The sequence below is a fragment of the Archocentrus centrarchus genome, unplaced genomic scaffold (genome assembly GCF_007364275.1).
Source record: "Archocentrus centrarchus isolate MPI-CPG fArcCen1 unplaced genomic scaffold, fArcCen1 scaffold_36_ctg1, whole genome shotgun sequence".
Taxonomy (NCBI): domain Eukaryota; kingdom Metazoa; phylum Chordata; class Actinopteri; order Cichliformes; family Cichlidae; genus Archocentrus; species Archocentrus centrarchus.
In genome coordinates this window covers 2,857,865-2,882,770 of record NW_022060263.1, presented here as the reverse complement: position 1 = coordinate 2,882,770, position 24,906 = coordinate 2,857,865, and the positions used below count along the sequence as shown (strand labels likewise).

At 44.4% G+C, this 24,906-nt stretch overlaps 1 protein-coding gene across 5 annotated transcripts in view; it reads left to right on the top strand.

Annotated features, from left to right (window-relative positions):
• pde9aa (phosphodiesterase 9aa) overlaps positions 1-24,906 on the top strand; it is an 87,128-nt gene that overhangs the window by 38,098 nt on the left and 24,124 nt on the right. For 4 of the 5 annotated variants that reach the window (XM_030724415.1, XM_030724418.1, XM_030724417.1 and 1 more), the window contains 3 exons: positions 17,142-17,185; positions 20,366-20,420; positions 22,258-22,328. In XM_030724415.1, coding sequence (XP_030580275.1) covers positions 17,142-17,185; positions 20,366-20,420; positions 22,258-22,328 — 170 coding nt within the window. Of the gene's footprint in view, positions 1-17,141; positions 17,186-19,861; positions 19,939-20,365; positions 20,421-22,257; positions 22,329-24,906 lie in introns of those variants that run through there. The other variant, XM_030724419.1, reaches the window with a different exon arrangement.

Below are 24,906 nucleotides of genomic sequence, written 5' to 3'. Positions count from 1 at the left end.
CTCCGGATGAGCTGGATGGATGGATGGATGCGTCAACCGTCCAAAGCAACCGACAGTGTGGAGGGTGGAGTGGGTGGAGACAAGTGTCAGGGGTGATTTGAGACAGAAAGACAGCATCAAGAGTGAAAGAGAAGGTTTACAAGATGGTTGTAAGACCTGCTATGATGTATGCATTGAGGCCGCTTTTCTACCGACGGGGTGCCAATGCCAGTATTTGACCCATTCAGCGTTTTTTCTCTGGCGAACGCACTTGGTGCTCGGCCGAAAAACAGGTTCACCTCGGGCCCCGCAAGCTAGCTGGTCTCGAACCAAGAACGCGTGACGAAAGCAGCAGAAGGGCGTGACTCTGCCATCTCAACATCAAGTTTTCTACCATATTACATGTGTATTAATGAGAAAAGCGAAGCGATTTTCACGGCTGTGAATTAGGTTGGGCTCTAAGGCTGAACTTTCTGCTTTGTATCAGTTCATATCACAGATAAAAGGACACAAAGTGCGTACTTGTCGTCTAATCGCTGTCTGTGTTTCCCTCTGTGCTGCACACAGATGTTGCAGTAGTTTAGTTTGGACCCTAAAACGTATTTGCAGCACAAGAAAGGGGAGCGTGTTCTCCCACGTTTGTGCGCTTCGGCTTCCGTGTCCAGATGAGGACCCGCCCACACTCATATGTAAAGGAGCAGTTCACAGAAATGCGGTGGAAACGCGGGCCCGTTCTTAAGGGTTTCGCTGGTTCATTGGGAAACCAGCACTGGCACAAGCACCGGCACCTCGGCGGTGGGAAAGTAGCAACAGAAGGTTGGTGTGAGAGAGGATGGCAGGGATGAGGTGAGATGGATGTAGATGATCTATTGTCGAAATCCCTAAAGGAAGAGGAAGAAGAAGAAGAAAAGTACACAAAGCACTTTGTCTAACATTCACAAACACACTCACACTCTGGTGGATACATCAGGGGCAACTCTGTGGTTAGTATCTTGACCAAGGATAGAAGTATGAACCATATTTTATTTGTTTTGTTTTGTTTTGTTTTTTTTACAAGACATCATCTATCCATCCATTCTCTTCTGCTTATCCAATTCAGGGTCAAGGGAGGGGCTGGAGCCTATCCCAGCTGCCATAGGGCAAGGGGTGGGGTACACCCTGTACTAGTCACCAGCCTGTTGCAGGGCTAACACAGGTTCAGATTCAGATATTTGGTTAATTTATGCATCGGTCAAGTTTATTTTGGAAACCTTTGTCATGGTAAATACTGAAAGAAGAAGAAACAAGTCGCAGTGCTGCTAGAATAGACGCGATACGAAACACATGACACAATGCAGCTAAGAAGAAATAAACTGAACAAAAGCAGAGGGCAAACCAGGCCACTCTACTCAGGTCTATAAACTGTTATGTCCAAGCATGAGCATTCAAAATGGTGATGAATGATTACATAGTGTAGTAGTTTGCTCTTTTGCCTAGCAAGCAAGAGATCACCAGTTTGATCCCAGGAGGAGACAGATTCTTTGAGGGTTACATCAGGAAAGGCACACGGTGTAAAAATCTGCCAACTCAAACATGGGGAGCTGGCTACTGTGGCAAACTTTTGTGAATAAGGGAGCAGCTGAAAACTTGGGATGTCCTGGTTTGCTGTCCTTAAATATTTGAGGAAACTGTACAAGTGGAAGACAAAAGATGTGTCAGGTATAAAAATCTATCTGTAATAGATGGACAGTACCTGAATATCATGTCATAAGAAATAGGAAAAGAATCCAGCAAAGACCTGAAACAGTATTGGAGAGATGCATCTGGACCTTCAGTTGATCCAGCAATCTCTCTCTCGCTCTCTTGCTTTTATATATATACAGTTTCTTCTGCTTATCCGGGGCTGGGACGTGGGGGCAGCAGCCTAAGCAGAGAAGCCCAGACTTCCCTCTGCCCAGCCACCTCCACCAGCTCATCTGGAGGGACCTGCCGCTTGTATTCGCGACCTCATTCTTTTGGTTACTACCAGTGGTGGACAGTAACAAAGTACAAATACTTCGTTACTGTACTTAAGTAGATTTTTCAGGTATCTGTACTTTACTTGAGTATTTATTTTTCTGACAACTTTTTACTTTTACTCCCTACATTTTTACACAAGTATCTGTACTTTCTACTTCTTACATTTTCAAAACAAGATAAGATAAGATAGTGTTTATTTGTCACATGCACAGTTATACACAGTACAATGCACAGTGAAATGTATTTTGTACCTGCAACCATATATACACACACATATAAATAAGAAGAATAAAAATAAAAAAAAAAGTAATTCACACTATACACTATACTCTATATACTATACACTATACACACTTTTTAAATTATAATATTTACATTGTGCAATAATGGTCCAGTTAGGGCTCAGAGTTGAGCAGACGGATGGCTTGTGGGTAAAAACTCTTCTTCAACCTTTCAGTCTTAGTCCTCAGGCAGCGGTAACGCCGGCCTGATGGGAGCAGGGAGAAGAGAGAGTGTCCGGGGTGGCTGGGCTGTTTTAGGATCTTCATGGCCCTCAGCCTGCACTGCTTGGTGTAAATGTCCTGCAGGTTGGGGAGGGTGGTTCTGATGGTCCGTTCAGCTGAACGAACCACCCTTTTTAGGGCCATGAAGTCCTGCTTGGTGCAGTTTCCCATCCAGGTGGTGATGCTCCCACGCATGATGCTCTCGATGGTGCAGGTGTAAAAGTTCCTGAGCATCTTGAGTGGGAGCTTGAAGTCTCTCAGCCGCCTGAGGAGGTAGAGACGCTGTCTGGCCTTCTTCACAGTGATGTTTATGTGATGAGTCCAGGACAGGTCCTGTGAGATGGTCACTCCCAGGTATTTGAAAGTGTCCACTCTTTCCACCTCAGCACCACTGATGACAAGTGGATGGTAGTCCCTCTGCTGCTTCCTGCTGAAGTCCACAATCAGTTCCTTTGTTTTGCTGACGTTGAGCAGGAGGTGGTTCTCCTGGCACCAGTTCTCCAGGCGGGAGACCTCTCTCCTGTAGGCTGTCTCCTCATTGTGAGAGATTAGTCCCACAACAGCAGTGTCGTCAGCAAACTTGATGATGACGTTGGACTCTGACGTGGCCTCGCAGTCATGGGTGTACAGTGAGTACAGCAGAGGGCTGAGCACACAGCCTTGGGGGGATCCGGTGTTGAGGGTGAGGGAGGATGAGGTAAGGTGACCCACTCGTACCACCTGTGGTCTGCTGGTCAGGAAGCTGTGAAGCTGTGAACCCACCTGCACAGGGATGGGCCCAGGCCCAGGTCCAGCAGCTTAGAGACCAGCCTGGAGGGAACTATGGTGTTGAATGCTGAGCTGTAATCTACAAACAGCACTCTCACATAGTTCCCCTTACCAGTGTCTATGTGTGAAAGGGTCTTGTGGAGGAGGAAGGATATGGCGTCATCTGTGGATCTGTCTGGCCGGTATGCAAACTGTAGTGGGTCGAGGGTGGTGGGCAGTGAGGAGGTGATGAATGTCTTGATGAGTCTTTCAAAACACTTCATCACCACAGAGGTGAGTGCTATGGGCCTGAAGTCATTGGGGCTGCTGGGGTGTGGTTTCTTTGGGACAGGGACTATGATGGACTTTTTAAAGCAGGTGGGAATCACACACTCTGACCAAAATAACATCACTGATGGACAAGGTCTCCCATCCCATGCAGGAAGCTGTTGCTGAGCTGGAGAGCTCCTTCAGTGACAGACTGCTGCATCCTAAATGCACAAAGGAGCGTTACCGCAGATCCTTCCTCCCAGCAGCTGTAAGACTTTATAACCATCACTGCTCCCAACAAAAACCACAATAGCCTACACAATGTAGGATAATATATAATATACTGTAAATAGTCCGGCCTGTTAAGGTTCAACACACAGGCACATCATGTACATTGTATATAGTGTTATTATTATTAGTAGTAGTATTAAGGTTAATATTGTTTGTTGATTTTATATATATTCTTTTCTTAATAGTGTGAATTATTATATCTTTATTTATATTTATAATAACTGCGGCTGCTGTTACACCCAAATTTCCCCTCTGTGGGACAATAAAGGCTGTTTCTTCTTCTTCTTCTTCTTCAGTTTCAGTGAGAGGTTGAATATCACTGTAAACACAGGTGCCAGCTGGTCAGCGCAGGTCTTAAGGACACGTCCGCTAATACCGTCTGGTCCAGCCGCTTTCCTGGTGTTTACACGTCTAAACGCCCTCCTCACGTCGCGCTCCGTCACAGTGAGTGTCTCCGCCCCTCCGGCCGGGAGCGCAGCGGGCTGTCGGCTTCCCGACTCAAAGCGCGCAAAGAAGATGTTGAGTTCATCAGCCAGAGAAGCGTCGGCACTCACCGGGTGTGTGTGTGGTGCTTTGTAGTCCGTGATGGTGCGTAGTCCCTGCCACAGTCCCCTGGAGTCAGACTGTTGTAGTTGCTGTTCCAGTCTGCGGCCGTAGCGATGTTTAGCCTCTTTCACCACTCTGCGGACGTTGTATGATGCAACCTTGTAGTCCTCCATGTTCCCAGAGGCGAGGCCGGAGTTGTAGGCAACGGTGCGGGACCTCAGGGCGTCGCGGACAGATTTATCCACCCACGGCTTCTGGTTGGGAAAAGTCCTGATGGTCCTCCTAAGTGAAGTGTCTTCAACAACTTTCCCAATAAATCCCACAACAGTTTCCGTAAACTCCTCGATGTCTCCGCCCGCGCTGCTGCGAAACATGTCCCAGTCGGTTGAATCCAACGCACCCTGCAGAGCGGCCTCTGTTTGATCAGACCACCGTGTCACTTCTCTCACAGCAGGGGGTTCCTGCCTGAGCCGTTGTTTGTATTTCGGCATGAGAAGGACAGCGGTGTGGTCAGACTTCCCAAAAGGCGGAAGAGGCTTTGCTTTGTAGCCATCTTTGAATGGAGAATAGCAGTGGTCTAGGGTCCACTCTCCTCTGGTGGGGCAGTCGATGTGTTGAATCAATTCCGGTATCAGCTTTTTCAAGTTTGCACTGTTAAAGTCCCCGGCTACGATGAGAGCCGCATCACGCTGGTTAGCCTGATAGGTGGAAATAGCCTCATGTAGCTCGGATAGTGCAGTGTTTGTGTCCGCCTGAGGTGGAATATAGACGGCACTGAAGATGACCGAAGTGAACTCGCGGGGCAGGTAGTGGGGACGGCATTTCAGGGTTAGGAGCTCCAGGTTAGGTGAACATGATTGTTTCAGAAGGACAACATTCCTACTGTCACACCAGTTGTTATTAATCATTAGGCACACACCTCCTCCTCTTGATTTTCCAGACTCACTCGTTCTGTCCGTGCGATGAACACTGAAGAACTCCGACGGCTGTACGGCGTGGTCCGGTATGAGGGGGGTCAGCCATGTCTCCGTGAGACAGATGATGTTGCAGTCCCTTATGTCCCTCTGAAACTGTATCCTGGCCCTGAGTTCGTCCAGCTTGTTATCCAGTGACTGGACATTAGCCAACAGGATGCTCGGCAGTGGCGTTTGGTGCGCTCTGCGCCTCAGCCTCTCTCTTACGCCGGCTCTTTTCCCTCGGGGCCTTGTCCGTGACCTGGGTGCTCCGCGTCCTTTGTTTGAGCTGGCCCACTGGAAACGCTGGATCTCCCGAGGCCAAGTCGGGTCGGGAGAAAAAGGTGTCAGAATACAGCCAGAGTGCTGTATTCTGATATTAAAAAGAGTCTGTCTGTCATACGTGATATGACACAGAGCAGGCGGAATTACAAAGTCCAAAATTAGAGCTAAACCTAATATATACAAACAAAGCGTAGGAGCAGGTACGACGGCTGCTGACCTCACCAGCGCCATCTTGGTTTCTGGAGTCGTTACTTTAGGTTTAATGCGTCTGAGAAACGTTTGCATTTCCGGTCAGTGTGGGAGCCGGCTTTTTCTTGGAAGTCGCAACAACAGGGTGGGAGGGGGGGGAACAGACACCCCACACGGTAGAGGGAGGGGCTCCTGCAACGGTCGCTCGGAGACCGGAAAAAGCCAGAGGAAGTTGCGCTTTACATAGAGGCTGCACGCTGGAACGGTGAGGAAAATAAATGACAGAAAACGTAAAGGACAAAAAAAGTGTGTGCAGTTTGTCACACAGTGTGTCTGCTAGCTAACAGAACAGCTGCTATATTTTAAGGGACAGCAAAGAATGAGCGATAACTTCACTCAGATGGAGGAAGATGTAAGAAAGAGGTAGAAACGTCCTCCAAGGAGATACCTTTACTTTCTTACTTTGAGTAGATTTCAGAGTCTGTACTTTTTTACTTTTACTTGAGTACAGAAGTTGAACCAGTACTTCAACTTTTACCAGAGTAGTTTTTAACACAAGTACTTGTACTTCTACTTAAGTACAGAATGTCAGTACTTTTGCCACCACTGGTTACTACCTAAAGCTCATGACCATAGGTGAGGGTAGGAACTTAGATCAACAGCTTCACTTTCACACTCAGCTCCCTCTTCACCACAACAGACTGGTGCTGTGTCCTCATCACTGCAGACGCAGCACCGATCCATCTGTAGATCTCACGCGCTCTTCTCCCATCACTCGTGAACAAGACCCCGAAATACTTAAATTCCTCCACTTGGAGCAGCAACTTGTCCCTGAGCCGGAGAGGGCACTCCACCCTTCCTTAGCTGCCATGATTAGTGCCTCTGTGCTGTCTGTCAGTCCAGCTTTGTCCAGCCATTAGTAGGATTTTTCTATGTCAGCCAATTCTTCTATCCACCTGTGGTACATGTCGTGGGGAGGCCTGTCCTTGCATGATGGTTCCTGTTCTTCCTCCTCTTCTTTCTCTGGTTTCTGCTGCCTGAGGTATTCACTAAGCACATGATCCTTCGTGGCCATCTTCCTGATGTACTCATGGATCTTTGTTGTTTCATCTACAATAGTGGTTCTGACACTCACTAGCCCTCGGCCTCCTTCCTTCCCTTTAGCGTACAGTCTCAGGGTGCTGGATTTGGGGTGAAACCCTCCATGCATGGTAAGGAGCTTTCTTGTCTCTCTAGCTCTCTTCCACAGTATGTCATTTGTCCTGTCTCTCTGTCATCACCCCCAACAGGTCGCAGCAGATGACTGCCCCTCCCTGAGCCTGGTTCTGCTGGAGGTTTCTTCCTGTTAAAGGGGAATTTTTCTTCCTGCTGTCGCCAAGTGCTGCTCATAATGCACCTTGAGGCAACTGTTTGTTGTGATTTGGCACCATATAAATAAAATTGAATTGAATTCAGCCTGGACCTCAGCTAGCTTCAACCTGGCCTTCCACCAGCTACAGCTTGGACTTCTGCTAGCTTCATCCTGTACTTCTGCTGGCTTCAGCCTGGCCCTCCACCTGCTGCAGCCTGGGCCTTTGCTGACTTGGATTTGGTATCCATTTGCTGGCCTGGACCTCTGTTGGCCCTGGCCTTCCATCTGTTTCAGCCTGAACCACAACAAACTTTAGACTGGGCTTCCACCTGCTGCAGCAGGGAACCTTTCTAGTATTAGCTTAGCCTTCTACCTTTTACAGCCTGGGCCTCTGTTGCTTCAGCCTAGCCCTCCATCTACTATCACCTGTCTACTACACTTGCCACCACACTTAGCCTGCCATGCATTCCAGTGGCTTTCTATATATTACTGTTTGTCATTTCGCTACACACTCAGACCCATGTTCCTGAGCCTCTTAGTTTATCTGGAGCTACTACTGTATGCCATGGTAGCAGAACACTGGATTTCACTCTACTCCCCAGAGATGTCTCATCCTACTGGATCACCAAAATTGTTGGACTTCCTACAGTTCAGGTATCTCATCTTAACTTAACTCTATCCACTCATGTTACTGGATCAGCTTTTTGGTTCACACTGTTTGCTTGTGGACACACCCTCTGTGAAAGATAATCAACCAAACTGTTTTGATATTGCTCTCAGGTGCATATTAATCATACTCACGTTACTTTTCTTGGGTAATGTTCACCCAAATCCTGGGCCTGCTTGAGAAAAGCCCACTTCAACTCATTTCGTATTCAGTGATTTCTGTGATCATAAATTTTTGGGTTTTTTACATGTAAACATCCATTGTCTGTTAAATTCTAGGCACTTTAATAATTTAAAAAGCACTGGTACATACTTCTAACTCCAATGTCTCAGCCATCTCTGAATCCTGGCTTAAGGAAACAAACACTGGCCATGATATCTTGACACCAGGCTACAATGTATTTCATTAGGATAGAGCCTTCAGGGGAGCTGGTGTAGCTAAGACCATCTGCATTGCACTGTTACTCTTTCTAAGTCAGTCCCCAAGCAATTTGAGTTACTGGTGGTAAAAGTTAAACTCTCAACAAGTTTCTTTCTCACTGTTGCTGTCTGCTACAGAACATCCTCTGCCCCAGCTCCTTCACTAACCACCTTTAGTGAACTCCTAGCTCCATTTATCACCTCTGAATTTGTTCTTTTGGTGATCTAATTTGGGATATGATCCACCCCCCAGACATAGTTCAGCAGCAATTTGATGCTCTGAACTGCTCCCAAATTATAACTGAGCCTACCAGCCCCAACCTCAAATCTCCCTCATCCTCCACACTGATAGATCTCATTCTCAATAACACCCCATCTAACTACAAATCTGGAGTTTTCAGCCAAATGAGTGATCACACTCTGGCTGCGCTGCTAATAGACCAGTGATTGTGACAAAGTGCTCTCTGAAGAAACTTGACATAAAGGCCTTTCTTCTAGATGTTGGGGCAGTGCCTTGGGACACAATCAATTCTATCCACTCCCTAGATGATGCCTGGTCCTATTTTAAGAATACACTCCGTCTGATCATCAATAAAAACGCCTCTATGAAAAGATTTAGGACTAAAAATTGTTACAGCCCATGGTTCTCCCATGACCTGGCAGAGCTCATCCATAAAAAGAACACCCTTTGGCGAAAAGCCTGTTCTTCTCAATCTCCTGTTTGCCTTCAAGCAATGTTGGAAAAAAGCCACACAGGCAATCAGGAATGCCAAAATCTCCTACTTTAAGGAGAAATTCACCACCTGTGGCTCTGATGCAAGGAAGTTCTGGAAAACGGTCAAGTCCATGGAAAACAAACTCCCCACCTGCCAATCTCTATGGTATTCAACAACATTGTTCACTCCTCAACCTTTCCTTTGTTAATTCAACCAAAGCTTTTACTATTCCAGACCCAGTCACTACCTTACCTGATGCTCAGCCTTTCCTTTCCAGTAATACTGGTTTCTCCTTCAAATGTCTCTCTTTTTCAGAAGGGCTGGGTAAACTCACAAAAACAGACCCAAAAAAATCTGCTGGCTTTGATCTTCTTAAAAGCATCCACTCACACCATTGCTGCTCCGATCACAAGAATATTTAACCTGTCTCTACAGCTTTCTGTCTTTCCTTCTGACTGGAAATCAACCATGATCTTCCCCCTCTTCAAAGTCGATCATAGGATCCTCTTAGGTTGACTTTCCAGCATTGCAGCCAAAAACAGTAGAGGTCACCTGCTGTGACTGGTTTTCCAGCTATCTAGCTGACGTGTCCAACAGCTGAAAACAGAAAACAGCTTATTGTCGGAACTAGGGCTGCATAAAACGATTATTTTAGTAATCGAGTATTCTATCGATTATTCCAGCGATTAATCGAGTAATCGGATAAGAAATACTTTTTTTTATTAACAGTTTATCTGCATATTTTAACTTCCGTAATGCAGTTTCTCGCCATGTGAACAAACAGCGGTGAATGGAGCAGCTACAAAGTTCTCTTTTCTTCACCTTAACACTTGCTGATCAGGTGCTTGATGAAGGACCTCCAGCTGTTTCACAGATTTAATGGTGGTTACTAAAAGAAAAAGCTGCTGTTTTGGACGCTGGAAAAACTTCAATTCAATTCAATTCAATTCAATTCAATTCAATTCAATTCAATTCAATTCAATTTTTATTTATATAGCACCAAATCACAACAAACTGTCGCCTCAAGGCGCTTTGTATTGTGGGTAAAGACCCTACAATAATACAGAGAAAACCCAACAGTCAAAACGACCCCCTATGAGCAGCACTTGGCGACAGTGGAAAGGAAAAACTCCCTTTTAACAGGAAGAAACCTCCAGCAGAACCAGGCTCAGGGAGGGGCAGTCATCTGCCGCGACCGGTTGGGCTGAGGGGAGAGAAAGACATGCTGTGGAAGAGAGCCAGAGATTAATATCAATTAATGATTAAATGCAGAGTGGAGTATAAACAAAGTAAATAAGTTGAATGAGAAACAGTGCATTATGTGAACCCCCCAGCAGACTAGGCCTATAGCAGCATAACTAAGGGATGGTTCAGGGTCACCTGATCCAGCCCTAACTATAAGCTTTATCAAAAAGGAAAGTTTTAAGCCTAATCTTAAAAATAGAGAGGGTGTCTGTCTCCCGAATCCAAGCTGGGAGCTGGTTCCACAGAAGAGGGGCCTGAAAGCTGAAGGCTCTGCCTCCCATTCTACTCTTAAGTATCCTAGGAACCACAAGTAAGCCAGCAGTCTGAGAGCGAAGTGCTCTGTTGGGGTGATATGGTACTATGAGGTCTTTGAGATAAGATGGTGCCTGATTATTCAAGACCTTGTATGTGAGGAGAAGGATTTTAAATTCTATTCTAGATTTAACAGGGAGCCAATGAAGAGAAGCCAATATGGGAGAAATCTGCTCTCTCTTTCTAGTCCCTGTCAGTACTCTAGGTGCAGCATTTTGGATCAGCTGAAGGCTTTTCAGGAAGCTTTTAGGACAGCCTGATAATAATGAATTACAATAGTCCAGCCTAGAAGTAATAAATGCATGAATGAGCTTTTCAGCATCACTCTGAGAAAGGATGTTTCTAATTTTAGAAATATTGCGCAAATGCAAAAAAGCGGTCCTACATATTTGTTTAATATGTGCATTGAAGGACATATCCTGGTCAAAAATGACTCCAAGATTTCTCACAGTGTTACTGGAGGCCAAAGTAATGCCATCCAGAGTAAGTATCTGGTTAGACACCATGTTTCTAAGATTTGTGGGGCCGAGAACAAGAATTTCAGTTTTATCTGAATTTAGAAGCAGGAAATTAGAGGTCATCCAGGCCTTAATGTCTTTAAGACATTCCTGCAGTTTAATTAATTGATGTGTGTCATCTGGCTTCATTGATAGGTAAAGCTGAGTATCATCTGCATAACAATGAAAATGTATGCAGTGCTTTCTAATAATACTGCCTAAGGGAAGCATGTATAATGTAAATAAAATTGGTCCTAGCACAGAACCCTGTGGAACTCCATAATTAACCTTAGTGTGTGAAGAAGACTCCCCATTTACATGAACAAATTGGAGTCTATGAGATAAATATGATTCAAACCACTGCAGTGCAGTACCTTTAATACCTATAGCAAGCTCTAATCTCTGTAATAAAATGTTATGGTCAACAGTATCAAAGCTGCACTGAGGTCCAACAGGACAAGAACAGAGATGAGTCCACTGTCAGAGGCTCTAAGAAGATCATTGGTAACCTTCACTAATGCTGTTTCTGTACTGAATTCTGAAACCTGACTGAAACTCTTCAAATAAACCGTTCCTCTGCAGATGATCAGTTAGCTGTTTTACAACTACTCTTTCAAGGATCTTTGAGAGAAAAGGAAGGTTGGAGATTGGCCTATAATTAGCTAAGACAGCTGGGTCAAGTGATGGCTTTTTAAGTAGAGGTTTAATTACAGCCACCTTGAAGGTCTGTGGTACATAGCCAACTAATAAAGACTGATTGATCATTTTTAAGATTGAAGCATCAATAATTGGAAAGACTTCTTTGAACAGTCTAGTAGGAATGGGATCTAATAAACATGTTGCTGGTTTGGAGGAAGTAACTATTGAAGTTAACTCTGAAAGATCAACTGGAGCAAAAGAGTCAAAACAAATACCAGCAGTGCTGAAAGCAGCCGAACATGAAGAATAATCTTTGAGATGGTTATGAATAATTTTTTCTCGAATGTCTAAAATTTTATTTGTAAAGAAATCCATGAAGTCACTACTAGTTAAAGTGAAAGGAATACTCGGCTCTACAGAGCTCTGACTCTTTGTCAGCCTGGCTACAGTGCTGAAAAGAAACCTGGGGTTGTTCTTATTTTCTTCAATTAATGATGAATAGTAAGATGTCCTAGCTTTACGGAGGGCTTTTTTATAGAGCAACAAACTCTTTTTCCAGGCTAAATGAGCATCTTCTAATTTAGTGAGACGCCATTCCCTCTCCAGCTTTCGGGTTATCTGCTTTAAGCTGTGCGTTTGTGAATTATACCACGGAGTCAGGCACTTCTGATTTGAAGCTTTCCTTTTCAGAGGTGCCACAGTATCCAAAGTTATACGCAGTGAGGATGTAAAACTATTGACGAGATAATCGACCTCACTGGGAGCAGAGTTTAGGTAGCTGCTCTGCACTGTGTTGGCACATGGCACTGAAGAGCATAACAATGAAGGAATTAGATCCTTAAACTTAGTTACAGCACTTTCAGAAAGACTTCTACTGTAATAAAACTTATTCCCCACTGCTGTGTAATCCATTAAAGTAAATGTAAATGTTACTAAGAAATGATCAGACAGGAGGGGGCTTTCAGGGAATACTGTTAAGTCTTCAGTTTCTATGCCATATGTCAGGACAAGATCCAGAGTATGATTAAAGTGGTGGGTGGGCTCCTTTACATTTTGAGAGAAGCCAATTGAATCTAACAATAGATTAAATGCAGTGTTGAGGCTGTCATTCTCAGCATCTACATGGATGTTAAAATCACCCACTATAATGATTTTATCTGAACTGAGCACTAAATCAGATAAAAAGTCTGAGAAATCAGACAGAAACTCTGAGTAGGGACCAGGTGGACGATAGATAATAACAAATAAAACAGGTTTTTGATTTTCCCAATTAGTATGGACAAGACTAAGAGTCAGGCTTTCAAAAGAATGAAAACTTTGTCTGGGTCTTTGATTAATTAATAAGCTGGAATTGAAGATTGCAGCTAATCCTCCTCCTCGACCTGTGCTTCGAGCATTCTGACAGTTACTGTGACTCGGGGGTGTTGATTCATTTAAACTAACATATTCATCCTGCTGTAACCAGGTTTCTGTAAGGCAGAATAAATCAATACGTTGATCAATTATTAAATCATTTACTAATAGGGACTTGGAAGAGAGAGACCTAATGTTTAACAATCCACATTTAATTGTTTTATTCTTTGGTGCAGTTGATGAAGCTGTATTATTTATTGTTTTTGAATTTTTATGTTTAAATAGCTTTTTGCTGATTTTCGCTTTGTTTTTTGGTGGTCTGGGAGCAGGCACCGACTCTATGGGGATGGGGTTTTGGGGGGATGGCAGGAGGAGAGAAGCTGCAGAGAGGCGTGTAAGACTGCAACTCTGCTTCCTGGTCTCAACCCTGGGTAGTCAGTTTTTAGGAGGGTTAATAAATTTGGCCAGATTTCTAGAAATGAGAGCTGCTCCATCCAAAGTGGGATGGATGCCGTCTCTCCTAACAAGACCAGGTTTTCCCCAGAAACTTTGCCAGTTATCTATGAAGCCCACGTCATTTTTTGGACACCACTCAGACAGCCAGCGATTCAAGGAGAACATGCGGCTAAACATGTCGCTCCTGGTCTGATTGGGGAGGGGCCCAGAGAAAACTACAGAGTCCGACATCGTTTTTGCAAAGTTACACACCGAGTCAATATTAATTTTAGTGACCTCCGATTGGCGTAACCGGGTGTCATTACTGCCGACGTGAATAAAGATCTTACCAAATCTACGATTAGCCTTAGCCAGCAGTTTCAAATTTCCATGAATGTCGCCTGCTCTGGCCCCTGGAAGACATTTGACTATGGTCGCCGGTGTCTCTAGCTTCACGTTTCTCAAAACAGAGTCACCAATAACCAGAGTTTGTTCCTCGGCGGGTGTGTCGCCGAATGGAGAAAAACGGTTAGAGACGTGAACAGGTTGGTGGTGTACCCGGGGCTTCTGCTTAGGACTACGCTTCCTCCTCACCGTCACCCAGCTGGCCTGTTTTCCCTGCTGCTTGGGATCTGCTGGGGGGGAGCTAACGGCGGCTAAGCTACCATGGTCCGCACCCGCTATAGGGGCCTGACTAGATGTAGGATTTTCCAGGGTGCGGAGCCCAGTCTCCAGTTCAGAAAGCCTGGCCTCCAGAGCTACAAACAGACTACATTTATTACAAGTACTGTTACTGCTAAAGGAGGCCGAGGAGTAACTAAACATGTGACACCCAGAGCAGGAAAGTGCAGGAGAGACAGGAGAAGAAGCCATGCTGGTAGTGAGTCGGCTAAGGGCTAAGCTACTAGCTGAGCTAAGCTAGCGAATTTCTAAAAACAAATAAAGTGAGTAATGTGAATACAGGTGATTCAGCAAAGAGTATGCTATTTAAAGTAGTTGAAGATTACACTAAAATATGTTATTATCCAGATAAATCGAGTTATACAGATATAACAGCTAACAGACAGCAAAACACTGTGCTCCGAAACAGGAACAGGAAGTGATACAATACCGCAGTGAGAGCCAACACCAAGTGACAGCCAAAAACGTTTCCTTTTTCACTACTTGAGCTCACCGTCACAGCTTCGCCTCTTTGTGCTTGCGCAGTTAAAACCGCTGCCTGCTATGAGTGTTTTGAAAAACTAGTGGCTGCTGGAGCCATGGCGCATGTGTGAGTAATGGTGTAATGCTTTGTATTCACAAGCATTCTCGAAAATACGTTTCTACTGCAGGTCTATATTTAGTCACTAATAAGGGATTAAAGTATAAAAAATATTTTGAAGGAGCCCCTCGGTCCTGGGGGGCGGGCCTTCCGGTACCGAACCATCGCTAGTGCTAATGGCCCGCGCTCGCTAGCAAACCAGTTCTGGTAGCTACAGCTGAAGTAAAGACAAAAATAGCAGCTGAAATTCTCAGCGAGCACAACACACACAGACACACAGAGAGCAGTGGAGGCGTGGAAATGCATGTCAGCGACAGTTGCCACCCGTCCCGTAAAGTACGGAACACGGCATGTTACGGAGCCGTATTCCACGGAGTCCCGTAACATACGGGGTTCTGTATTTTACGAGACAGGTGGCAACTCTAGATGATCCACTCTGTGTTAAATGAAATCCATCGCAGCGACGGAGAGCTTTTTAGAATGTGTGCTTGTGTATACGTGAGTGATTCACACTCCAGTCCAGTAGGTGGCGGTAATGCAGTTCTATGTTGGTTTGCCAGCCCCCAATAAACCCACAAAAAAACGTCAGCACTAATGCTGCTAATGCTAGTGAGGAGCGCCGCTTACACCGAGACAGCTGAGCGCGGCAGAGTTTAAACGAAGCATCGACACAGTAAATTTGTGTCGATAAATTTTTAGAATCGATTTAATCGAGTTAATCGATGAATCGTTGCAGCCCTAGTCGGAACCATTAACCATCTCCAAAGGTGTGCCTCAGGGCTCCATCTTGGGACCAACATTGTTCTCCATCTACATTAATGATGTAGCCAAAGCTGCTGGCAATTCCCAAATCCATCTTTATGCTGATGATACCATCCTATGCTGGACCTTCACTATGTTCTGCAACATCTACACTTCACTCAGACTCATCTCTGTAGAACAGTCCTTTCACAACCTCCATCTCCGTCTTAACACCAGTAACACCAAATGCATCATCTTTGGTTAAAAAATGAGGCCTCTGATCCCCCCAAGATTAGCTGTGCCAATGGCACAGCTTTGGAGTACGTTAAATCATACAAATACCTAGGCATCTGGCTGGATTCATCTCTGTCCTTCACCACACACATCAACATCTTCAGACAAAAATCAAAGCCAGATTAGGTTTCCTCTTCTGCAACAAAGCCTCCTTCACTCATGCTGCCAAGCACGCTCTTGTCAAGATGACAATACTCCCAATTCTGGGCTATGGTGACATCATCTACAAAATGGCATCAAGCACTGTCAGAAAACTGGACACTCTTCATCACTCAGCCATCTGCTTTGCCACTAATGTGCCTTTCCACACTCATCTCCTCTATAAACTGGTAGGCTGGCCCTCCCTTCATACCTGGTGGCTCCATCACTTTCACTTCATCTATAAGACAATCCTGGGCAAGACACCACCTTATCTGTCATCTCTTCTTCATGTAGCCCATATCCTACAAGGTCAAGTGAATACATCCAGCTCACCATTTTCAATACCTCTACTGTTTTTGGCTGCAACTCCTTTCCAGCAGTAAATGACTGGAATACTTTACAAAGCTCCCTCAAACTTGGAACTTTAACATCTCTGACTATTTTCAACCATAAAATTCAACACATCATAGTTGACTGTTGCTCATGCTGATCACCCCAGATGACACTAATTTACATACCCACATACACTTTCTCCTATATTCATTCATACATGTGTACAATCACACACACGTTAGCATCCCCTTTCCCCCCTTTATGCTAACTCATCTATTCTTCTACTCATTCCTGCTTTTTATCCAGTTGTCATGATTTACATGCATGTTCCATGTTAATCTCAGATTTATTTATTGATTGATTGATTTTTTTGTATATGTTTATGTGTAGCTATGTGTAGTGGACTTGATTCTATCGGGGCCTCTCGGCCAGGTCATGTTTGTAAATGAGAACTGGTTCTCAAACATTTTACCTGGTAAAATAAAGGTTAAATTAAAAAATTGAATTGAATCGAGTTGAATCCATGTATAGGAGGTGGCTGATGTTCACTCCATTACATAGATGGTATCCGTAGCCAGTCTTGTTGATGATCTGGCTGAGGGGATTCAGGCCTATGCAGCACAGCAGTGGGGACAGGGCAGCTCCTTGGTACATCCCACACTCGATGATGACTTGTGCAATTGGCTTGGAGTTGGCCTCTAGGGAGTGTGTGTGTGTGTGTGTGTGTGTGTGTGTGCGTGCGTGCGTGCATGTTATCTAAGGGTAAAATATGAAACATTTTGACAAACATCATCTGACTGTTGATTATGTTCCTTTAAAAGCTAGTGTGTGTGTTTTTGTGTTTGTGTGTCAGCATGTGTGTCTTTCTCCTTGAGTAAATAAGTAGGCGGTTGAGTACGAGGAGGACAGATTTTCCAGCTTCACACCACCTCCACTGTGAAAGCTAACCTGTACCTCTGTGTGTTTTGTGTTGAAGGTCACCGTACCGAGTAGTGCCTTTGATTGGTGGACAACTATCTGGTGAGTTCCAAAACCTTCACACATACGCATGCATACAGTAACGCACAAATAGGTCCATCCGATAACATTAAATATGAGCACAAGGTTAACAAATATTGAGACAAGGCGACTGTTATGTTTGAATAGAAGTATCACATGTCAAAGCGCCTTGAGGTGACTGTTGTGATTTGGTGCTATATGAATAAAACTGAACTGAATTAACATTCATTGGTTCTTACTGACAGCTTGTTATTTAATTGGTTGTGAGCAGACGTTTCTCCCAATGAGATGTTTTTCTTGCCGTGGATTGCCATGTTTTCAGTATCCAATGTCCCATGCAGTGTTGCAGAATGTCAACCAAGATAGCCCTGCACCATGCAGGAATGTATGGCACATGTCATCCACCCACAGGGTGCAGCCACCCAACAATTTATTAACTACCTCAGTTAGAGAGAGAGAGAGAGAGAAATCCCTTTATTAGTCCCATGATGGGGAAATTCAGTGTATCAGCAGGTATCAAAGGTATTATACAGAGGAGGTATAAGAGGTAAAATAAAAAAAATAAAATATAAAAGTATAAAAGGTAAAGTAGAAAGAATGATAAAATCTGTATAAACAATATGTACATAATGGAGGACAGAACATACTACATGAAGATTATATTACAAAATGGATTATTGTATTGCATCTGTTGATTGCACTAAATAAATACTGGACTATTTGAAATGAGGAGTATTGTACAGTGCTAGTAATATTTCTGGGACTGTGCTGGACTGCTGCAGGCAGGAAGGACCTGCGCTCTAAAACATTTTGGGTGCAGCAGCCTGTCACTGATGGAGCTCCTCGAGGCTGTCTCAGTGTCACACATGGGGTGGGGGTCATTCGACAACACGGAGCACAGCCTTGCTGCCGTCCTCCTCTGTGTCACCACCTCCACAGTGTCCAGGGAGCAGCCCCGGACAGAGCTGGCCTCCTTGATGAGCGTATCGAGTCTCTTCCTGTCAGCAGCAGTTATGCTGCTCCCCCAGCAGGCCACAGTGTGCAGGGCTGCAACCCCTCTGGTATGTGAGGCAGTGAGATTCAGGAGAAGTTCCACCATCCAACTAAATCATGAGTTGACTGTTTTCCTCTCCCGAGTCATCAGTTTGCCAGAATCTCATCAAGGTCAACCAAAATACATCCTCAGTGGCCTCACCAAACTTCTGTCACACCAGAATTTTGCTTCAGCCACTAATACCAGGTGTATACTGACTACTGTCCAACATGAATGTGGGACCTGAGAGTCTGGTGGATCAGGCAGCAGTCAGAGACCGAGGCCTTGGTGGTCCAGAGTCATTGAGCATGGGTTGTGCATCATCGAGCCACAGTGCAACATCCATCCTTAATCCAGAGGCTTTAATATGATGTGGGCCCACCCTTTGGTCCTATAACAGCTTCAACTCTTCTGGGAAGTCTTTCCACAGGTTTAGGAGTGTTTATGGGAATTTTTGACCATTCTTCCAGAAGCACATCTGTGAGGTCAGACACTGATGTTGGAGAGAAGGCCTGGCTCACAGACTCCGCTCTAATCCATCCCAAAGGTGTTCTATCAGGCTGAGGTCAGGACTCTGTGCAGGCCAGTCAAGTTCTTCCACACCAAACTGGCTCATCCATGTCTTTATGGAGCTGCTTTGTGCTCTGGTGTGCAGCCATGTTGGAACAGGAAGGGGCCATCCCCAAACTGTTCCACAGAGTTGGAGCATCAAATCATCCCAAATGTCTTGTTGGAGCCTTTTCAGTTTTCCAGCCTCCTCCAGAGCAAACAGACGTGGATGCTTCACGAGGTAACCGGTGATCTGACAGCCGGCACTCACTCACCAGCCAGAGTGTTTGGGGGACTTGGGAGGAAAAACTTAAGATGTCGTAAAATATCATTAACACATATCTGTTTTTATACATGATTTGTTGATACCTATGACTTGAAAAATGACTCATTTTTTAAGAGGCTGTTGATGGTAACCTCCTAAAAAACTGCTGTAGTTTATTCAGTCACTGATTTGATCAAATCTTCAAGTAAAAATCTGCCACAACAAATCACAAAGTGACTGTAGAAGAGTGAGAGCAGAATATGAGACTGAAAATGCTAGTAAAGGTGGCTTTACAAGCTATTGAATCATGGGAGTTGGTTGGCTGGTTTTTCACACATTGGTTCTGCACTTTGACTCTGGCAGTCTTTGTTAAATGAAGACATGGTGTAATTGTGATGTGTTGTTAATCTCAGGGTGTATTTAGATCATAGAACCTGGTAAGGTTTTGTTTCTGCTGATGAGTTCTTCCTGCTGCACAGAGCTCGAGTCTCACGTTTCCAGATGTGAGTGTTTCACAAATCCTCCAAGCATGTAGATTCCTAAGTGAGCTAAAACCTGTTACACAGCTTACAGATGTGAACTCCTGAGATGTTCAGCTGAGACTGTCTCCACATGTTTTCACTGATGCACACCTTCACTTCGAGTCAGATCACCGACAGGAATGTTTTTATGGTTCTTCCTTTAGTCTGCACTGACCTGTAATTGAATGGACACTTTTTTTTTTTTTACAGTTTGTTGTGGCTCTTAGTTTATTGGCCTGTGGCTTTGAACTTTGCCCACAGTGCTGGAGCTTTTAGCCAATAGCAGGGCAGTTTGTAGGTCCTGCCTGTCCCCAGTGTGTGGTAAGAGGAATCAGAAGTGGCTCATTAACACATCAAGCTGTCAGCGAGTTCCTATTCTCTTCAGACACTATGTTGGTCACTGACGGTGAGGCCAGAGGGAGGGGAACACATTTCATTTATCTTTTCTGTCTTCAGCCATTTGGTGCTTTGGCCTCTGTGACTGGCTTACATAACCTCTGTGTGTGTGTGTGTGTGTGTGTGTGTGTGTGTGTGTGTGTGTGTGTGTGTGTGTGTGTGTGTGTGTGTGTGTGTGTGTGTGTGTGAGTGTGTGTGTGTGTGTGTGTGTGTGAGTGTGTGTGTGTGTGTTTTTCCTGACTATTGATGCACAGCTCTTCTAGCTGTTTTGTACCCACCAAACACAGCTAATTCTGCCTGAGTGGATTCAAGTTGTTTACCATAACCCCTCTGTGTGTGTCTGTGGATGCAGACCATTAGTCATGTAGTGTGTGTGTGTGTGTGTGTGTGGGGGGGGTTGAGTATGTAACACAGCTCCATGCCTGCTCTCTCTTCAGATAAAGAGGAACTCTTTCAGAACGTACTGACGCAGGTAGCAGAGCAGTTTTCAAGGTAAGGCTGGTGTGCTCACACAGTGCTGTAGCTGCATGCAGATGTTCTCACTTTACTGTAAATGTTCTTTAGCCTCGGTTCCAACACCGTCCTTATTGTTATTGTTTTAATCAGGTTATCTTTGGTTCTTTTGTTCTCTAGAAAACCTGAGATAGACCTAAGAACAAAGTTCTGCTGCTGCTTTTCTTTCATATGACTGTTTTTTACTGTTTAATAATCCAAAGAGGCTGGAAAGTTTTCATGCAGCATCTGCAAGTTATTAATGTTTGCAGTAGTTATCAGTGGTGCTGTTGTGTCTTCATCGGCCTCTTGAACTTTCACTTGTTGCACACGTGGTGCTTTAGCTCTTATCATTCTCAGCCATCAGACACTAAAGCAGGGTTAGCCGTGGCAGGACTCTGAAGCACCGCAGAGTTCCTGTGGTTGATCAGGGTCAAACATGCTGTATTTCCATAGGTTTACTGCAACACTGAGTTTGTGCCTGCTGTGTTTTAAGACTAGCAGAAGAACATAAATAATAAGATGGATTTTGTACATCAGTTTTTTAAGTTGTCACTTAATTTACTTTATTAACTTTGAGATGTAGTAACAGTGGAATGAGTGGAGTTGAGCGGAGTACATAGTGGTCCAAAGAGTGTGTGACCAAAAAGCACCAAGTACCTTGTTGACTGTTGAATAGTTGTGTAGCCAAGTAGTTATGGCTGAAAGACTGAATATTATGCATCATTTTGAAATGTCTTTTTTATATAAAAAAGATTATTCTGACTTTTACTACAGTGCAGGAACCCTGCTGATGTAAGAAGACAACCACAGTGCACATGCTAGTACAGTAGCATGTAATACTGCAGATACTTTGCTGGTGTGAATATGAATAAAAGGATTTTGCAGTAGTTACTGAATGATGTGGTTTCACTACAAACAAACTGTGGAGAATGATCTTTAAGATCGGAAAACCTGGAGCCTCTAAATGCTTTTCTGCTTTTACCTGGAATATTCAGGCGTTTATGGGAGTGCTGCTCATTTGCAGTTATTCTAACACAGAAAAGCCAAAACTGTAAAATGAAGATACTCGTTCTTCATCCACCTCTGCAAGATTCTGCATGCTCTTCCTTACGTGACAGATGAGGTGTGAAGATGGGCGTTTGGATACATATTAACAGTTTGAGGTTAACAAACTGATATGGAATAAACGTTCAGATATAACATTACTAAGACAGAAGTTATGTGTAAACATAACCTCACGTTGATCTTCCGGCTTCTCCGTGGGCTCCCTCCCTCCTTTACTAACTGCCAAGCTATCAGGCTCCTATCAGGACTAACCAGCACGTCTGTTGGTCTGGAGACAATCCTGGAGATTAATCTCAGTTTAATCACAAATTCATTTTATTTACAATAAAAATGCTAAATTACAGGGTCTCAAATTTCTGTTTTCATCAAACCTTTTCTGCTTAATTTTGTAATAAGGACACAAAAGTAACGCCACAGTTAACTGCACACATTTACACTGTGTAAGTGTGATAGTGTGAGGAACAGCAATGCTGGGAGGGGGCAGTCATACAGCCCCTAATCTCTGAAGACAAGCTTACTGTAGAGCTGGAGCAGAGCAGTGCAGGGACGCGCACTTAGGTCCATCATCACAAGTTTTTGTAATTTTGTCCATATGTCACCACAGTGGTTTTTAAACAAGTAATCAATATGTGGTTGAAGTGCAGACTCTGACCTTTAATTCAGTGCTGTGGACAGTTTGCAGAGGCTGTTAATTGTTGATTGGAATCTGAGGTCTCCTTTTTTCCCTCACACCTCCTTCTCTCTCCCACCTGCTTCCATCCATGTGCAGGGCCTTCAAAATCAACGAGCTGAAGACTGAGGTCACCAACCGGCTCACGATGCTGGAGAAGAGAGTCGAGTGTAAGTTTCTTCCCAGCACACATTTGATGAGGGAATACAGCACCTGTGTCTTTCTCACTGTCACATCCTGTAGGGAAATAATAGAGAAGTCCTCACGACTTATTATATTCAACTCCCTGAAAGGTCCTTGAACATAAATATCACATTCAAGGTGGAACACTGTGGAATGTGCTCGTAATCCTGCCACACAGGTAGAAGATTAACTTTGTGGCCAACAAGTTCATGATTACATACAAAAATGAATGAACTGCACATTTTCCTTAATAAAGTAATGGCATATATCAACATTTAACACATCACATCACAGAGTCCTGGCCTCAAATGTGTCTTTTATTTTTGAAAGGCAGCAGCCGATCAGGCTAAAAGCAACACTATTAAAATCCTGATGAAGCAGCATGAGAGAAACTCTGTAACCTGACTACAACACATTATGCTGTGAGATCAGTGCTTTTCTCTGAAAATGAACAAACTAAAACAATGTAAAATGATTCAATAGTTAAAATATTTTCATCAGGTACAACAGGTGTACAGTGGCTTGGTTTCTGTCATTTCACACACGTCTCATGCAGATTTGTATTTTTGTTAACAAATCAAAGGTGAAAACTAATAAAATAAGTGATCACCACGTGCTCAGGTGACTGACTCTGAGGATTATCTTATTACTTTGCCTTGAGAAACTCTTTGTTGTTTTTGCAGTGTGTTTTGGGTCATTGTGCATTTGCACTGTGAAGTGCTGTCCAATCGGTTTTGCAGCATTTGGCTGAACCTGAGCAGAGAGTATAGCTGCGATGCTTCAGAAATCATCCTTCTGCTTCTATCAGCAGTCACGTCATCAGTTAACACTGGTGACCCGGTTCCACTGACAGACACGTCAGAACATTGCCTCCACCATGTTTGAGAGATGATGTGGTACGTGTCAGATCATAAGCTCTTTCTTTCTCAAAACTTTTCACTTCTCATAATTGTGCTTCAAGTTAATCTTGGTTTCGTCTGTCCAGTGATTTTTTGTGCAGGCTCTTTAAGATGTTTTCTGCTAAGGTCACCTCTGACCTTCCTGTTCTTGAGTGTAGCCAGTGGTTGGCACCTTAAGATAAGATAAGATAAAACTTTAATGATCCCACGATGGGGAAATCTGCGCATTACAGCAGCTCAGTACAGAGAAAAATGAAAAGGATGAGTAAAAACAAATAACTAAACTAAATCTAAAATACAATAGAATAAAGTAAAATAAAATAGCAAAAAAAAAAACTGTACACATATACATAAGCACTATATACATAAATATATATATCAATGTCAATACACACATGTACATATACACACATATACACACACATCAAAACACTATATACAGATATCAAAATATTATATACATTTGTAGCCGGTAAGGTACACAGCATACACGGTATGCATTATATGGGTGAGTGTAATAAATAAAATGTATCTGGACTGTATGGATAAAGTGATGGCAGAGGAGGTAAAGTGACATCATGATGTGTTATACAGTCTAACTGCTGTTGGGATGAATGAGCTGTGAAAGCGCTCCTTCCTGCAGTGAGGATGTTTCAGTCTCTGACTAAAGGAGCTGCTCAGCTCACCCACAGACTCATGCAGAGGGTGATGGAGGTGGGTGAGAGGAGGATGTCAGCTTTGCTAACATCCTCCTCTCACCCACAACCATCACAGACTCTAGAGGACATCCCAACACAGAGCTAGACCTCCGCACCAGTTTGTCGATCCTGCTCCTGTCCCTTTGGGTGCATCCACCCCCCCAGCAGGCCACTGCATAGAAAAGGGCAGATGCTACCACTGAGTCATAAAAAGTCTTTAACAGAGTCCTGCAGACACCAAAGGACCTCAGTCTCCTCAGCAGGTGGAGTCGACTCTGGCCCTTCTTATACAGGACGTCTGTGTTTGTAGTCCAGTCCAGCTTGTTATTGAGATGAACACCCAGGTACTTGTAGGAGACCACTGTCTCCATGTCCTTTCCCTGGATGTTCACCGGTGCTGTAGGGGGTGGCTTCCTCCTGAAGTCTATGATCATCTCCTTCGTCTTGCTGGCGTTGATTTGGAGTGCGTTGTTCTCACACCAGCAGACAAAGTCACTGATGACCCCCCCCTGTATTCCTGGTCGTTCCCATCTGATACACATCCGATGATGGCCGTATCATCTGAGAACTTCTGTAGGTGGCAGTGGTCCGAGTTGTACCTGAAATCTGAGGTGTACAGACTGAACAGAAAGGGTGAGAGGACCGTGCCCTGTGGCGCCCCCGTGCTGCAGACTACCACATCAGACATACAGTCATGGCACCTCACATACTGTGGTCTGTTGGTGAGGTAGTTGATGGTCCATGCCATCAGCTGACTGTCCACTCCGGCTCCCTCCATCTTCCCTCTCAACAGTGCTGGCTGGATGGTGTTGAAAGCACTGGAGAAGTCAAAGAACATGACCCTCACAGTGTTCCCTGCCTGCTCTAGATGAGAGAGGGATCTGTGCAGCAGGTAGATGACGGCATCGTCCACCCCGATGCCGGGCATGTAGGCGAACTGCAGGGGGTCCACTGCTGAGCTCACCAGT